The following is a 16,344-nucleotide window of genomic DNA, read 5'->3' on the forward strand; positions in this document are numbered from 1 at the left end:
TCCACACCACACACTCACTCTGACTCTCACTCTCTCTCTTTCTGTCTATCTTTCTTTCTTTCTTTCTCTCTCTCTCTCTCTCTTTGTGATATCGCTCTCGCTTGTGATATCAGCTCATGAAAAGACAAGAGAGAAATTTGTCATATTTTGACATGAGTATTGTATGAGAGTAATGTACCTACACCTATGAATAACTGGAGTCTGTGATGAGGCTGGTCTTTATAAACTCTAAATGATGAGGCCCGTTTAATAAACTCTAACTCTAAACATGAGGTCACATTTGCATCAGAAAAGTCTGTGCACCACTAGACAACCTTTCATTCATACACATGTATGCCATATTGATATAAAAGGGAAGCAGAACAAACTGGGGTTAGTCTGAGTTCAGTGTTTTCAAAGAGGATCTGTTCATCTCGGTTTCAGTTCTGCATGTCTGGAAATATGCTGATTCAGTCATATGAAAGCTAAATAGTTGATATGAAAGGTCACAGATAGGGAAGGTGTAGGAAAAAGGGTTACAGACAGATCTTGTTCTTCATAAATCAAATTTACCTACAGTATAATGACACCACCTAAATATCAAACATTCCTCTTTAAAATGTCCTCTTTCTTCTTCTGCTGTGTCCTGTCAACGTCTGACTCTTTTATCCTCCTTAGGGAGTTGAGCCATGCGGTACCCGACATGTCCATCCACGGAAGCCTGTCGTCAGTCCACTGTTCTCTGGACCTGGAGCGGTACCAGCTGATCCGCGGCCTGCTGGAACTCAACCTGGGCGAGCCGGTGGAGGAGTTCCTGCGGCCGTACAACCTGCAGGACCCCAGCAACTACGTAAGACACTCATCAAATAGATCATACACTACTCACAAAAAGTTAGGGGTCTTTGGCTTGTAAAAATGTAAATGTGAATGTTAATTATTTCTGTCTGGTATTCCTGTGACATCCCTACGCTGAATGAAAGTAGTCCCTAAAGGCCTTGTTGATGATGTGTGTTGATGTGTGACGTGACGTATTCCTGTGATATCCCTACGCTGAATGAAAGTAGTCCCTAAAGGCCTTGTTGATGATGTGTGTTGTGCTTGTGACGTGCAGACGGTGCTCAGTGGGGATGTGTACACCAGCCTCTCCTTCCTGGTGGACATGATGAACGTCAGTCTGGAGCTGTTGGATAGCCCCAAATCCAAGGGGCACAAAAAGTCTCTAGCCAGGTGGGTGGCCACTGTGAAAGGGAAAGCTTTTGTACTTGCAAGTCTTAACTTTTTGTCCAAATCAAACGAAGGTCCACGCACAGCCTGGTTAGGTACAGGTAGATTGCAGGAACATATTTAAATAGCAAAAAAAAGTGATGACTATGTATTTCACTTCACTTTACACTTCTTTGGTGGAAAAATCCTGTCGCAATGCAAAGCAGTTTGAAGCTCGAAGCCCTAACCAGTAGACCCTCCCCACCCCTCAATATTCACATGTAATGTCAATGTGATTATTCAATTCATTTTAATTGTTTAGTTTGTCTATTTCTGTATTTCTCTTTCATTTGGTCATAAATCCATAAATCCATAAATTCCTTTTCCTGTATCTGTTTCCTCTCCAGGTTTGACTTCATGAAGTCCAAGCTGCTCTTTGAGTCGTTCTCCAACGGCTCCAAGTCGGTGAACCTGGTGTCCCACTCTCTGCTGGCCTACGACACGCGATACGGCGGCTCCACGACGAGGCCGAGCGGGAGCAAGAGCAAGCACAACGTGTTCGACTGCATCCTGCAGCCCTCCAAGACCGGCAGCAACCGGGCCTCTCTGCAGCTGGAGCTGCACTACAGGTAGCTGTAGCCGAGGGGACACTGGGCTGGACTAGACACCTGCCAGGGTGGACCACAGCAGGGGGGTGTTTTCCGAGAACTGAGCCATAACATTAGTCATATACTTCATCTTAATGCTTGTACCTGTTCTCTAATACCTACAGTGTTTTGCTTATGACTTACTACCTCAGAATTAGATCTGTGAAGATTTTAAAAGTCATGCAAATGACTTGGATATCGCTGCTGTCTGTTGAAAACCTTGTATCCCCAAATCCATTCGTCTTCAGGAAATTGAAAAAAAACTTTTATTGTGAAAATATTTCAACATTGTATTGTCAAAAGAAAAACAACAGCATATGTGGAGTTTCAAGGTTTCCACCTGTCAGCAGCAATACGTATCTTAGGTTGTAATATCTATGATAAGAATCGTTTATATGATTTATGCGTGATATGTTTCTACATAATGATACGATGTGGTGCTCCTACCTACTTCCAGATCAACACGGGACTCCTCCTGCTTCACCGTGGTGCTGAACAACCTGCGTGTGTTCCTGATCTTTGATTGGCTGCAGCTGGTGCGAGACTTCTTGCGCATGCCCGTGGAGAAGGGCGCGGCGCCGCCGCGGCAACGTTGGCCCAGTGGCGGCAGCGACTCGAGCGGCACGAGTGGCGCGGTCATGCCCAAAACGGTCAAAAGTGGTGTGGTGACCAAGAGGTCCACAGTGCCAGTCACTCAGGACCGTTACCTGGAGGTCAAGATCAATGTTACAGGTATAGTATAGTTCAATAGGAGCTCCCTGAGTTGGGTCAGAAAGCAAGATAAAGATAGAAGGAAAGTTTCTGTTCTATGCAGCATATTTGTTTGATCGTTCTAAATGTACTAAGTTCACTTGACCTATTTGTAAAATATAACCAATAGCAGAAAAGCATACATTTGTACAGTAAGAATTTGGTGAGCCTTGCTTGCATTTTATGGCATTTTAAACGATTTCTGTTTGTTGTGTTTCTGTTTTTCTTCAGGAACTGAGTTTGTGGTGGTGGAAGATTCCTCCTGTCTGGACACAAACGCCATCATTCTGAAAGGCACCACCGTACTGACCTACAAGCCTCGCTTTCTGGACCGCCCCTTTTCTGGCAGCCTAGCTGGCATTGAGGTGACCGTGCCCTTATACTCACAAATCAACACACTACAATACCCATGCCATGGCCACAACCCACCTCGTTTTAGAATTCGTTTTCCGATCTTGTTTCTGTATAGAAAACAATCTGTTGATTAAGCTGTGACATTGACAGATTGTATGCTGAGAGGCTATGAAATAAACTCTGTGTGTGTGTGTCCAGGTGTTCTCATGTCGACTGGGCAGTGAGCAGGAGACGGCCCTGTCCATCATCGACCCGGTGAACGTCCAGATGGAGCTGTGCGGCAGCCCCACCTACCAGAGCAGCTCCGGCCTGCTGGACGCCTTCAACATCGAGGACTTCCCCCCGCTTCTGGAGGTCAGGGGGACTGTGGCACACACACACACACACACACACACACACACACACACACACACACAACTGAAGTGCACAAATCAAATGCAAACTTTCTAGAAGAGAGCCATTTTGCCTTGTTAGCAAAAGATGGGTTATGTCATTTGATGGAAATCAATACAAGTTTTAAGCTCGCCTCTGTTGGGCTCCCTTTATAGATCCAGTTCCCAGCCCTGGACATCCGCCTGTCTTATAATGACGTGCAGCTCTTCTTGGCTATTGCCAAGTCCCTTCCCTCGGCTGGCTCCCCCAGCCCCAGTGACTCGTCCACTGTCTCCCTGCCCGGCACGTCCACCTCTACCACTGACCCCCCTGCCAAGCCAAAGGACTCCTTCAGGCACAAGACGGAGATGCTGCTGGGTAAGAAGATCCAGATGGATTGATGGTTAAAGATGCAGTTGACAAGTCTGGCAGATTGAGGGGACATTTTGAATGCAACTCTCGTGCCCCTCCCCGACTACCATGGAGCATCCTCCTATCGAGTTTGTGCTTGTTAGTGACTGCACAAACTGTGATTCACAGTCAGACCTGTCAATAATCATACAGCCCATGTGCTTATTGGACCATAGGCTCTAGATGGTGGTAGAAGTGCAGGATTTTTTCTAAAAACCGGCTGATTTATGTTGTTCTGTCAGCATACTGCCGGTTTCAGTGAATATGATCAAAAACATCTTGCCAATTGCAGCTCTAATCGATTGGTTAAATGTGGTTCTCTGTATATACATCTTGTCACTATCTGGGACATCCATGTCATTTTGATTCTTTATGAATAGCAGAAAAGATTACAGTATGCTTTCCACAGAGACCTGTTTTGTCTGCATTCTAAGACACTATCTGAGGTGTGTTTTCTTCTGTGGTGTGGTATGGTGTGTTCTTCAGAGGGTCAGCTGAATCGCCTACAAGACCTGGGCTTCAGGAAGGAGGATTGCAAACGGGCTCTCATCCACTGCAAAGGTGACCTGCGGCAACAGAATGACCTCTTATTTCACTATAGAAGTTGGCCACTGTACTCATTTGACTTACTGTGCACTATACATGTTGGTTAGAGCAAGAACTGCAAGACTGTGTGTCTGTGTCTGTGTCTGTGTCTGTGTCTGTGTCTGTGTGTGTGTGTGTGTGTGTGTGTGTGTGTGTGTGTGTGTGTGTGTGTGTGTGTGTGTGTGTTTTTGTGTGTGGTAATCTTTGTTTTTATCAAAGATAAAGGTTATTTCATCTTTAGTGTGTAAATGTATGTTTATGTGCATGTATGTGCATGCATGCAGTAATTTTCCAACTATTAGCCGCAGCTTGTACATTGATTTTGCTCATTTTCTTCAGCTATGATGTTAATACATGAGGGCAGTTAATATTATGTGGTTTTGTTTCTTTTAACTGGCATAAAACACTGCCTGCAGTTTATGCACAATACGGCTAATACACAGGAAATGACTGTACGTTGTTTAGGGATGTCTGCTTATGACCGCATGTTCACCATGACGGGTAACCGTGTGTATGTGTGTGTGTGTCTGTGTGTGTGACTGTGTCCCCCAGGCCAGCTGGACCAGGCGGCGACGTGGCTCCTGGAGAACGCCGAGAGCACGCTGGGCCGGCCGCGCGACGACTCGGACCCCAGCAGCCACTCGGCGCCGCCGCTGTCGGGCATCGAGGTGAAGGCCGAGAGCGTGTGCATCTGCTTCATCGACGACTGTCTGGACTGCGACGTCCCACTGGCTGAGCTCACCTTCTCACGTAAGACAGACCTCCTCATGGGACACTATAGTGTACAGTAGGGCTGGCACAATGTCAGATATGCATTAAACAATGGTCGTGACCAAATATTATCATGAAAGCTATAGAAAGTTTTAACAAAATTATAATGCTACATAATGTACATATTAATAGAATAAACATAATAATAATAATAATGTCAAATTCATCTTTTTTCACATTTTGGTAAATTAATTGCACTATAGAAATGAGAAGATGGAGATTCTGTAGCTGTTGGAGTGAATGCTGTTGAATACTACTGACTAGCAAACAAGCAAACATTTTATGTATGCTTCAATGATTAGTCGTCCCACTCAACCTGAGCTTTGGTCATCAGGCCTAAATCAGCTAACTCCAGACCACAGCCCTCTTAAAGACTTTTTGTGTGTGTGTCTGTATGTGTCTGTGTGTGTCTGTGTGTGTCTGTGTGTGTCTGTGTGTGTCTGTGTGTGTCTGTGTGTGTGTGTAACTTGTGTCGTGCCCCCACCACAGGGCTGTACATGCTGCAGAGAATCGGCTCGACCCAGGAGGGCAATGCCAGCTTCACCCTGTCTGGAGATTACTACAACAGAGAGCTGTCAGGTGGGTTATGCTTGGAGCTGAGGAGCTGGAGGGAGCGCAGCGTCACCACACTACCAAACCGCCGCCTGATTTATGTGGAGACGGAGGCTTGGCACACACCTGCCATTACACGTCTTTGCACAACATTTCATGACTCTCTTCTGATTTACTGTCTCTGTGTATGTTTGCAGTAATGTGTGTGTGTGTGTGTGTGTGTGTGTGTTTGTCTAGGCGTGTGAGATATGTGTTTCTGTGTCTGTTTGCCTGTCTGTCTCTGTTTATTCAAATGAGATGCATTGCTCTGTGTGTGTGTGTGTGTCTCTATGTATTTTCCCTTTCCCTTTCTGTCTATTGCCTGTCAGATTGTGTGTATACATTTTGAGTATGTTTTTTGCCCTTTCCTCTGCACGTCTGTGTGTATTTGACTGTGTGCTTCCTCCCCCCTCATCTATCTGTGTGTGTGTGTGTGTGTGTGTGTGTGTGTGTGTGTGTGTGTGTGTGTGTGTGTGTGTGTGTGTGTGTGTGTGTGTGTGTGTGTGTGTGTGTGTGTGTGTGTGTGTGTGTGTGTGTGTGTGTGTGTGTGTGTGTGTGTGTGTGTGTGTGTGTGTGTGTGTGTGTGTGTGTGTGTGTGTGTGTGTGTGTGCGTGCGTGCGTAGGCTGGGAGCCCTTCATCGAGCCCTGGCCGTGCTTCCTCACCTGGCAGCAGCAGGCGGCCGGCCGTCTCCATCCCCCGCGCCTCAAGCTCGGGGTGCGCGCCAAGCAGCGGCTGGACGTCAACATCACCTCCGTCCTGCTGGGTAAGGGCTCGCCTGGGCGCTGGGCGCTGCCCGCTGCCGCCACCGTGTCTGGGCAGCGCCCCCGCTCCGCACTCCCACACAGCCGCGCTCTTGTTGTCTCTGGAGGTTTGAGTCCATATTTATGAAGCCTCTGGCGCTTTTCTCACCCCTCTGTTAACCTTGTTCCTCTCCCTCCCTCAACCCCCCCCCCCCCCACCCCCCCCAAACCTTGACCCTACAGAGCAGTACAGCACCACCAAGACGTCCTGGCTGGCCGACTACTGCAAGGAGGAGGACGTGGTGCCCCCTCCCCAAAGCTCGGCCTCCGTTTCCTGGATGGGCTCCTCCGTGGATCCCCCCTCCTTTGGCCAGAGTAAGTACCCCGGACGCCGGGCTCCTGGAGCCTCCTGCCCCTGTTGAGATGTGTCCGGGCAGTCACAAGTGCCAGTCATGTCATGAATGTTTACTGGTGAGGGAACGTGATGAGAAAGCTCTGCTGAAGTTGAGTTATGCTGGGAAATAGACATGCTTTTGCTTCAGCTACTCTCTGAGTGAACAAGTTTCACTTGTACTCCTTTGCTTGTGTTTAAAAATGTGCAAATGCGGGTGGGTTGATGTGGTATTTTATTGCAATTTATGCTGTAATTTAATGAACAATTTGTAATTTAATGAAAAAAAAATGTTATGGTCCCTTTATAATGACAATTGTACTTTTGTCGCAAGTACTAAGATAAATAAGAAGTCAGTGTACTCTACAGTTCTGATGAGTGATTAAGTGCTGAAGCATGACTAGTCAGTGGTGTGATGAGCACAGCCGGAACCTCTCCCTTCCTCTGATCTGTCATGTCACATGTCACTGTCTCTCCCTCAGTGTCGGCCCCCCTCCCTCCTGTCTCTCTTTTTCTCCAACCGTGGCTGCATGTCTCTCTTTCTCCAGTCTAGCTGTCTGTCTGTCTCTCTCTCTCTCTCTCTCTCTCTCTCTCTACAACTCTGGCAGCATGTCTTTCTCTCCGGTCTAACTGTCTCTCTTTGCTGTCAGGTGTTCCTCTTGCCCACCTTAGAACTAGAAGCACTGCCAGCTTGACTTGCCTCGAGCAGCAGATTCATGCACGAGGTACTGTTCTTAGCCAGAGTAGGCTAGCCGCTAATGTTGAAGAAGTCTCTCTTATCTGTGTATGGTGCTGGCTGGCTGGATAAGTGCAGGGGCAGGCTTTCCTCTGCCTTACGGCTCAATTTCACTTTTTCTTTTCTCATTTTATCTTTTTATTTTTCTATTTTTTTTTTTAAGCTTCTTTTTGTTTGTGTGTTCTGTGTCGTCACCTCCCAGCTCATTAACCCATGTACTAACCTCTCTTCCTGACTCGTCAATGGGATAACCCTCTTCAGTTGTTAACAAGTTTTACTTATTTAATCACTGATCTTGGAGGAACAGAACTCACTTGTTTTTAGTCGTCAGTGAATTCCCATTTGTCCCTCTTGTGAAGCATTGATGTTCAATGTGGATGTAAAAATTACATTTCACTTAACTCTCCCAAATATGACAAAGACAACCATGCCAAATTTAGAAGCACTCACGACACAATTGCATCACAAGCATCCCATGAAGCATTGCACTGGCCAGTCACTTTGTTGTCGGTGCAGTGAAGTGCTAAAGAATCCATCCACATGTGGTATTCTTGGAAGAACACGGCACTCGTTAAGAAAAAAGATTAAGGAAATTGTCACTTTTTTGCTGTCTTGCACTGTTCGAAAGGCAAATGGACAATTCTTGGTTTCATTTTCCTTTTTGACGTACTGGTATGTTTTGCTCATCATTGCGCTGCAGCTTGTCGATAGTTGTCTGGTGCTTGTTTGTACATGATTTGAAGTGTGAGCCTGTAGCCATACGGCTGTACAGTGTGTTGTCTAACGCCCAGTGTTTCTCTGTGGACGTGTCCAGCGGACGTCAAGCTGTCCAAGAGGAGGCAGCCCTTCATCCCGTACGCCCTGAGGAACCACACCGGCTGCACCATGTGGTTCGCCACGCTCACCACCACACCCACCAGGTCAGGAACCTGTTGTGGTGTTAATGTTCCGCGTGCCTCTAGGTGGCGCTCATACATACTGTATACATGAGTGGACTGTTTATGTTACAAGTTGTGTGTAGAAGAAGGAGAGAAGAAGAAAAGATAAATGGAGAATGGATTATACACTTGCTACTGCGTGCTTATTACTTAGTTAAAGTCACAGTTTATTTAGCTTTGTCAGGAACCCCCAGATAAAAATGACTCTCGTTTAAAGGCCAGTGCACGCCAAGTCGATGGTTAGACGACTGATACGACCCAGGAGCCAGTTAATGTGCCTCTGTGGTCCAAATCAATACAGTCTTTGCCGAATGGTCAACAGTGATGGACCTCTGTCGACTTCTTTGCAGCTGATTTTAACACTTAGACTTCTTGGTGTACGCTGGCTGGGTTCAACATGCAATGGAGTAGCTTGTTTAGTCAGATGGTTTATCTACAGGACTGAAGTTGATCAGACCTGTAGAGGAGCCATGCGAGGCCATGCCTCTCAATCGTTATAGTTACGGGGCTGAAGGTTCTTTATGCCAACGGCAACACTTGTTATAGGAGGACCAGGAAGAGAACACAAGGATTTGAAGAGAGGAGAGGGCGAGTGATGTGTTGGGATTAAAAAAAAGTATGTAAGTTATGTAAGCTGTATGTAAGCTGCATATGAGGCAGTCAAGGAATCTGAGGCACACCAATAAAATATTTGAAGTTTTAGCTCCGTGTGCCAGCTGCCAGGAGCCACCTCATGAGTAGGATTAAGAAGTGAATCCTATAGGCTGCAGTATGCTCACTTGGTTCTCTCTGGTCCCTTTACAAGTTTGTGTGTTTTCATCAGAGTCCATCAGGGTCTGTTCCACTCTTAAATAAGATGTCTACCCACGCTGACATTGGTGGTCTGAATAGACGTGGTTCCAGTAACGGTGTGCTTTCTCTGTGTGAACACAGGGTGGCGCTGTCTCACAGCGGCAGCGTGGACTCCATCTCCGATACGCAGGGCCCCGGCACGGATGACACGCACAACGTGAGCCAGTGGAGAGAGGTGCTTCCTGGGGAGGAGATCCCCTTCGAGTTCGAGGCCCGGGAGAAACTCAGACACAGGTGAACAACCGCTGATCATTTCACAGCAATGCTGTAACCATGACTCTGTTTGTGTCCTTGAGTTGCTCTAGTTGAATTATATGAAATATGTGTGAATGGGTTTATGCTTGTGAACAACCACTGATGGCCATGATAGTTTGAGCATTTTGCATCAATTGGCATCACAGTGTTTGTGTGTGTGTGTGTGTGTGTGTGTGAGTGAGCATGCGTGAGTGTTCGTGAGCGTGCATGCGTGGGTGTGTACATTTCTACGCTGTTCACCCCCCGCCACAGAGCTGTGTTTGTGTGTGTGTCCTTAGTATAAAGTGTTCTTGATTGTGTTCTCCATCCTGGGCAAGTGCAGCCGTTTAGTCCCTTTATCTGTTTTGCTCTCTGCTGTATCTGCATGGCTATTGTGCTTAGCGTGTGCAGAAATAAAGTGCTAAAGCTGCGTGGTTGTGTGTATTGCAGACACACCCATGAACTGAAGCTGCACCAGCTCCTGGTCCGTGTTGGGGGCTGGGAGCAGGTCAAGCCCGTCTCCGTGGACAAAGTCGGGGTGTTTTTCCGCTACGCCAACCCTGACCGCAACAACCCGTCAAACACGGTAAGTGTGGAGCTTCCTGATGACTTTGGACCACTTCCTGGCTAATGAATGGTGTCGGGCCGCAACCTTTATGCCACATGAGATCATGGCTGTGAAGCTCGACATGAAGCGCCTGCTGTGTGTGGACCTGTTTACTGCTCCCATGCTAAATTCATCCTTGATCTGTTTCCTGTAGGTGGGCAGCCCAATCAGCAGAACCAACATTATACACCCACATGTTTATGTAAGTCGTGTGTGTGTTTTTGTGTGTGTGTGTGTGTGTGTGTGTGTGTGTGTGTGTGTGTGTGTGTGTGTGTGTGTGTGTGTGTGTGTGTGTGTGTGTGTGTGTGTGTGTGTGTGTGTGTGTGTGTGTGTGTGTGTGTGTGTGTGTGTGTGTGTGTGTGTGTGCGCGTGTGCGTGTGCAAAGGAGAGGATAAAAGGTCTGAACAGGTCTGCATGGCCCGTGTTATTGATTCCCTCTTCATTTAATTCCTACGTATTCATCTTTTGTGCACAGGGAGCTCAGGGTTGGTTAGTGACTGTAATTTTGTCAGTGTGCCACTGGTGTGGAGGGGCTGCAGATGTCTGTGTAATCATCATCATCCATCTCCCTTATCTTAATTAGCTCTTATTCATCTCTTCACTCATTAGTCCCCATTCATCACTTGGGAACATGAAGCTGTTTGTGCTTGTCTGAATGACTCACAGAGCTGTAATTCTGTGTGTGTGTGTGTGTGTGCGTGTGAGCGTGTGTGGGTGTGTGTGTTTTTTTCTACCTCTTTGCCTGTGGGTGTGTGTCTCTCTCTCTCTTTTTCTCTGTTGATATTTATCTCTGTGTGTGTGTGTGTAGTTCTCAGCTCTGCCCCCTGTGCGGGTGGTCTTCTCCATCACCATGGAGGGCAGTGCCCGTAAGGTCATCACGGTGCAGTCTGCGCTCACGGTCAAGAACCGGCTGGAGGTGCCCATGGAGGTCCGTCTGGACAGCCCCTCAGCTCCAGACAGTGAGTCCACTCCACCCACACAATCCACACACACACACACTGAACGGGGCACTTTAGATCAAAACAAAGCCAACATGCTGTTCCTTCACTGCAAATTCTCATCACTCTCTCATCACACACTGCACAACATGCAGTCAATCAATTTTATAGATGTTTTTCTGTTTACTCAGATACTTCATGCGTGATTGCTGCTCAGTTATGTTTCATTAAGGCCTGCACTGATCCATGACCTCCCCCCCCCCAGGCACACACACAGACACACACGCACACACACACACACACACACACACACACACACACTACACTCCTCAGCCTCCTTAGCTCCGTCTCAGAGGAAGGGCTTTGCCGTCTGGCCTGTGCCTGAGGCTAATCTGGCCGAGTCCCCCGCGCCAGACTTCTCCCAGCCTCACCTCTGCTGTGACGGACAGTTTCTGACACCGAGGGCTTACGCTCTGGTGTGTCTGTTGGCCCGTGGAGGGACTTGAGTTACCGGGAGCTTCGGGGCTAATCCGAGGAGAGGGACTGGGAAATGTATATGGAAGTTCCACTAAGCTCTCACCGGAGGGAATGTATAGGGCTGCAGGAGATGTGTCTTATCAAAGGGGGAAGAAATCGGTCTTTGTATGTAAGCGTGTGATATAGGGCAAGACAGAAGATAAAGACTGATTGGTTCTGGGAAATACCTTAAAGGTCATGAACATGAACATGTAGGAGGGAGCTCACACACACTCTCTCTCTCTCACACACTCTCTCTCTCCCCTCCTTTTATCCCCACATCTCTGGCCTCTCTCCTTTTCTTACTCCTCTCCCTCTCTCTCTCTCTCTCTCTCTCTCTCTCTCTCTCTCCACTCTTCTCTCTCTCCCTCCTTCCCTGGCTCCCTCTCTCTCTACTCTCCCTTATCCCCTCCGTCTCTCCTCCAGAGCCTGTGGTGCTGCCGCCCATCCTCCCTGGCCAGGCCATGGCCATCCCGCTGCACCTGACCTCCTGGAGGCTGCAGGCGCGGCCCAAAGGCCTGGGCCTCTTCTTCTGCAAGGTGCCCATCCACTGGACCACCGTGGAGCGGCCCGGCGAGGTCAGCAGCAGCAAGAGGGAGTGCCAGTCGGCCGACTTCGACGACCAGCTCAAGCGTAGCTTCAGGTGCGGAAGCAATCGACCGGGCTTTTTCGTTCTTTAGTTGCAGAGTCAGTCTGTTTTTTTGGCGCAGATTCATCCCAGGAGTTTCATTAACGGGATTACTTGTGCATAATAAAACTGTGGGGTTGGCAGTTCCAAAGTCATGACTTCAAATCTCGGGGGGTAAAGATCCTTCTTCAAGGCAAACTTTTGGTATTTTAATGTCTCAATTTGGATAAAAGTTTTAAATGGGTCAACCAAGTTCCAACATTGTTAACTTTGTTCCCACTGATGTGGCATAAACAGTTTGCCGTTTTCAGGCAGTGTGCCACAATTCAGAAGTGGTTCAGGCCGCTTATGATTTGAAAATAGATAATTATATGACAACTGAGACTTTTTTGGGCATAAAAAACTTTCTTCGCTTATACAGATACAGAATGTACATTTTCCTAGAAACTGTTTTACATACTGTATACAGTATGTACAGTACATCAAATACGTGAGGCTGTGAATGACTTTATTGTTTATTTACTATTCTTCCATTTAGTCATTGTTTATTAGGGGCCAAGCAGTGAAGCTGCGTAGGCACCTATTGTGTTTGTTAGTGTTCTTATTATTATTCTTCCGTCATGGGAGTCAATGGCAGCCCATAGAACCGACTGGTAAAAAGTTTTGAAATTTGGCACAGTAATTGGGGACAGTCCAATGATTCATGACACCAAGTTTCATGTCGGCACCTCATACACTCTAGCGCCACCAACAGGTCAAATTTGGACGTGCGTTCATGCACGTAACTTTTGACCCGTTTGTCCGATTTTCAAAACTCAGGTATCGTTGGAATCCTTGGACCTGCCCGAGTTCAACGCACCCTATGACGTCATTTTCAGCCATGATGGATTTTCCGCCATTTTGGATTTCATCAAAAACACTTGAAAGCCTACTTCTCTCACGAATTTTGTCCGACCGACACCAAACTTGACGTGGAGCATCCACAGAATATGTTTCGCCAACACATTGCTTTTCGTCTCCGGAAGTATTACTGTTCGCTTAAAACAGCGAATCGAAATTCACGGCGAAGCCGCCAAACAGGAAGTTGGCTCATATTTCAGCAACCCTTGCACGCATCAAAACCAAACTTAGTACGTGGACTCGTGACTCCATCAGGAGGACGCTCAAGAAATTTGGTGACCTTTGACCTCTGGGGGGCACTGTAATTCAAAAACATGCCTTTTGGCCTGTAGCTGCTGTTGTGCTTAGAATTACAATGTACTAGTGATGTGTAGTAATACTTCGGAAGATACTTATGTCGTCAGATGACAACTTGTGACATCAACGTAATTGATTGATTTCCCTAGGTCACAAATTCCAACTGATCCTCACCAAAATTGGCACAGACCATCTTCAGACCATGCCTTGTTAGTGTTTTGATTTCTGTAACAATTGACAGAAGCGTTTGCCCATTGCAGCCAATAGAAATTCGCGGCAAAGCCGCCAAACAGGAAGCGAGCCCATATCTTAGCTGCCTTTGCATCTATCAACACCAAACTTAGTATATGGTCTTGTGACCCAATCGGGACGAAGCCCAATACATTTGGTGACCTTTGACCCCTAGGGTGTGAAGCCGCCAAACATGAAGTGAGCTCATATCTCAGCAACCTTTGAATCTATCAAAACCAAACTAAGTAAATGGACTCGTGACCCGTTCGTGAGGATGCCTAAGAAATTTGGTGACCTTTGACCTGTAGGATGCCTGCAATTAGCAAAAATGCAAGTTGGCTTGTAACTTTTGACGCGTTAGACATGAAACTTGTTCTGACTGCTTACGGCCATATGTCTCATTGCGGCATTGACCTAACAGCGTTGAGTTGCCATAGTTACTCCGGCCTACTGCTTGGCCCCTACATTGCTGCTTGCAGCTGTATTTTTCATTAGCTTTGCTTATATTGATACTTTTTATTGTTTATGTTGCCATTCTCTTTAGTCAACATTATAGTCTACTAAACTGCTAAATTTAATTATTGTTTTGTTTTTGTTTGTATGTCGCTTTGGACAAAGGCGTCGGCTAAGCAACATAACCGTAACCGTATATATATATTTCACTCGTAGGTTCTGTGTGGTCATTAAGAAGGAGAACTACCCTGACCAGAAGCCTGCTAAGACTGTGGCCGGCGGTGCCAAGCAGATCTACCGCCAGCCCGGCCACACCATCTACCTACTGCCCACGCTCGTACTGGCCAACCTGCTGCCCTGCGACCTCAACTACTACATCAAAGGCACCACCATCAAGGGCACCATGAAGCCGGGCAAGGAGGCCGTGCTGCACGCCGCAGACACCTCGCAGAACATGGAGCTGGGTGAGTGAGATAGAGCGTTCAGCTCTATCGCCTTAGCTTATTAGTTTAGAGGTCAAAACATGTGGTGTTAGCCGTTTGAAAGTCGTGAGATTTAAGACCCTTCTGAACTGAAAGGCAAACTTTTGGGATTTTATGTCTCGATTTGGATTACAGTTTAAAAATAGGTCAACCAAGTTCCAACATTCCTGCAAAGCTTTTGCCTGAAGAGTGTTTGTGGGTTTGTTTGTGTGTTATGTTTCGTTGCACAGTGCTGCCGGTGAGATATGAATATTGCAGGAATAAAACTCAAACATTGCTTTTCCTGCCATTGCGCTGCATGCTATTTTTTAACAACTTTTTGAGCGTATCAATAAGAAAAATAAATATTGACTTTGTGTGCGTACTCTACATGTTTGTTTTTTTGAGTGCGTTGACTTTGCGTGCGTCCTCTGTTTGTGTGTGTTCCCACCCAGGTGTTCTCCTGGAGAACTTCCCTGTGTGCAAGGAGCTGCTGATCCCCCCCGGCACCCAGAACTACGTGGTCCGCATGCGTCTGTATGACGCCAACAAGCGCCTCCTGTGCCTGACCATCCGCATCATCCTCAGGGCCCAGGGAGCGCTCAAGATCCTCATCTCCTCCCCGTACTGGCTCATCAACAAGACCGGTAAACAGCGCTGCTGCTGCTGCTGCTGCTGCTGTGGTCCCAGTGGACCCAGTGGAGCAGCCGTCATGTGCTGTTGAGGCAGTAGGCCTTGTGGTGAAATAATGTCTCAATAGGTCGTTTTGGGAAGACATTTTATGATGAAGTTTGTCATGATTTTCCACACTCCACACACAGAAAAAAAGAAGTTGACACTAAAACCTGTATTGTGTAATGTTATTTTCCTATACTTTGCTGCCTTGTAGAGAGCAATATACTGTAGAGACGCGTAAGGAAAAGTTCCAGTGCGTAATGTCGATGGAGTTTTGGGATTGCGGTAGTCTCATAAACAGTAGGAGCTCTACTTGCTCCGTAGTGACTGCTAAGCCTCAGGCTTTGTAAGTTGCCTTAAGACAGCATTCATCATTAATGGCACTGTTTAGCTGCAACTCAACTGAATTGAACCCTCTCGGTGGGAAGTCAGCAGATCGTTGTTTCAATGAGAGTGTGTCTCTCCTGGGTGGGTGTGTGTGTGTGTGTGTGTGTGTGTGTGTGTGTGTGTGTGTGTGTGTGTGTGTGTGTGTGTGTGTGTGTGTGTGTGTGTGTGTGTGTGTGTGTGTGTGTGTGTGTGTGTGTGTGTGTGTGTGTGTGTGTGTGTGTGTGTGTGTGTGTGTGTGTGTGTGTGTGTGTGTGTGTGTGTGTGTGTGTGTGTGTGTGTGTGTGTGTGTGTGTGTGTGTGTGTGTGTGTGTGTGTGTGTGTGTGTGTGTGTGTGTGTGTGTGTGTGTGTGTGTGTGTGTGTGTGTGCTGCAGGGCTCCCGCTCATCTTCAGACAGGACAACACTAAAGCGGACGCGTCAGGACAGTTTGAGGAGCATGAGATGGCCCGCAGCCTCAGCCCGCTGCTCTTCTGCTACACAGACAAGGAGCAGCCCAACATGTGAGTGGAGGACATAGGGTGTGTGTGTGTGTGTGTGTGTGTGTGAGCACATGCACCTGAGCAGAGGTGAGAATGGGAAGGAAATATGGACAAACAGCACTGAGAACAAGTACAGAAAACACGTACAGCTATAACAGTATGAAAATGAGTGTGTGTGTGTGTGTACACACATGCACCTCTGATGCCGTCAGCAACTT

The 16,344-nt window shown here is 47.2% G+C and overlaps 1 protein-coding gene across 3 annotated transcripts in view; it reads left to right on the plus strand.

Annotated features, from left to right (window-relative positions):
- The window catches only part of vps13d (vacuolar protein sorting 13 homolog D), a 62,874-nt gene that overhangs the window by 17,987 nt on the left and 28,543 nt on the right, over nt 1-16,344 (plus strand). For all 3 annotated transcript variants that reach the window (XM_062540347.1, XM_062540348.1, XM_062540349.1), the window contains exons 28-48: nt 658-829; nt 1,091-1,206; nt 1,590-1,811; nt 2,287-2,561; nt 2,811-2,944; nt 3,132-3,287; nt 3,482-3,683; nt 4,203-4,277; nt 4,854-5,051; nt 5,562-5,651; nt 6,287-6,427; nt 6,648-6,779; nt 8,346-8,451; nt 9,403-9,555; nt 10,006-10,141; nt 10,317-10,364; nt 10,971-11,121; nt 12,043-12,259; nt 14,342-14,589; nt 15,042-15,233; nt 16,021-16,147. In XM_062540347.1, the coding sequence (XP_062396331.1) occupies nt 658-829; nt 1,091-1,206; nt 1,590-1,811; nt 2,287-2,561; nt 2,811-2,944; nt 3,132-3,287; nt 3,482-3,683; nt 4,203-4,277; nt 4,854-5,051; nt 5,562-5,651; nt 6,287-6,427; nt 6,648-6,779; nt 8,346-8,451; nt 9,403-9,555; nt 10,006-10,141; nt 10,317-10,364; nt 10,971-11,121; nt 12,043-12,259; nt 14,342-14,589; nt 15,042-15,233; nt 16,021-16,147 (3,291 nt within the window). The remainder of the gene's footprint in view (nt 1-657; nt 830-1,090; nt 1,207-1,589; nt 1,812-2,286; nt 2,562-2,810; nt 2,945-3,131; nt 3,288-3,481; nt 3,684-4,202; nt 4,278-4,853; nt 5,052-5,561; nt 5,652-6,286; nt 6,428-6,647; nt 6,780-8,345; nt 8,452-9,402; nt 9,556-10,005; nt 10,142-10,316; nt 10,365-10,970; nt 11,122-12,042; nt 12,260-14,341; nt 14,590-15,041; nt 15,234-16,020; nt 16,148-16,344) is intronic.

Source organism: Sardina pilchardus, chromosome 7 (assembly GCF_963854185.1).
Source record: "Sardina pilchardus chromosome 7, fSarPil1.1, whole genome shotgun sequence".
Lineage (NCBI taxonomy): Eukaryota > Metazoa > Chordata > Actinopteri > Clupeiformes > Clupeidae > Sardina > Sardina pilchardus.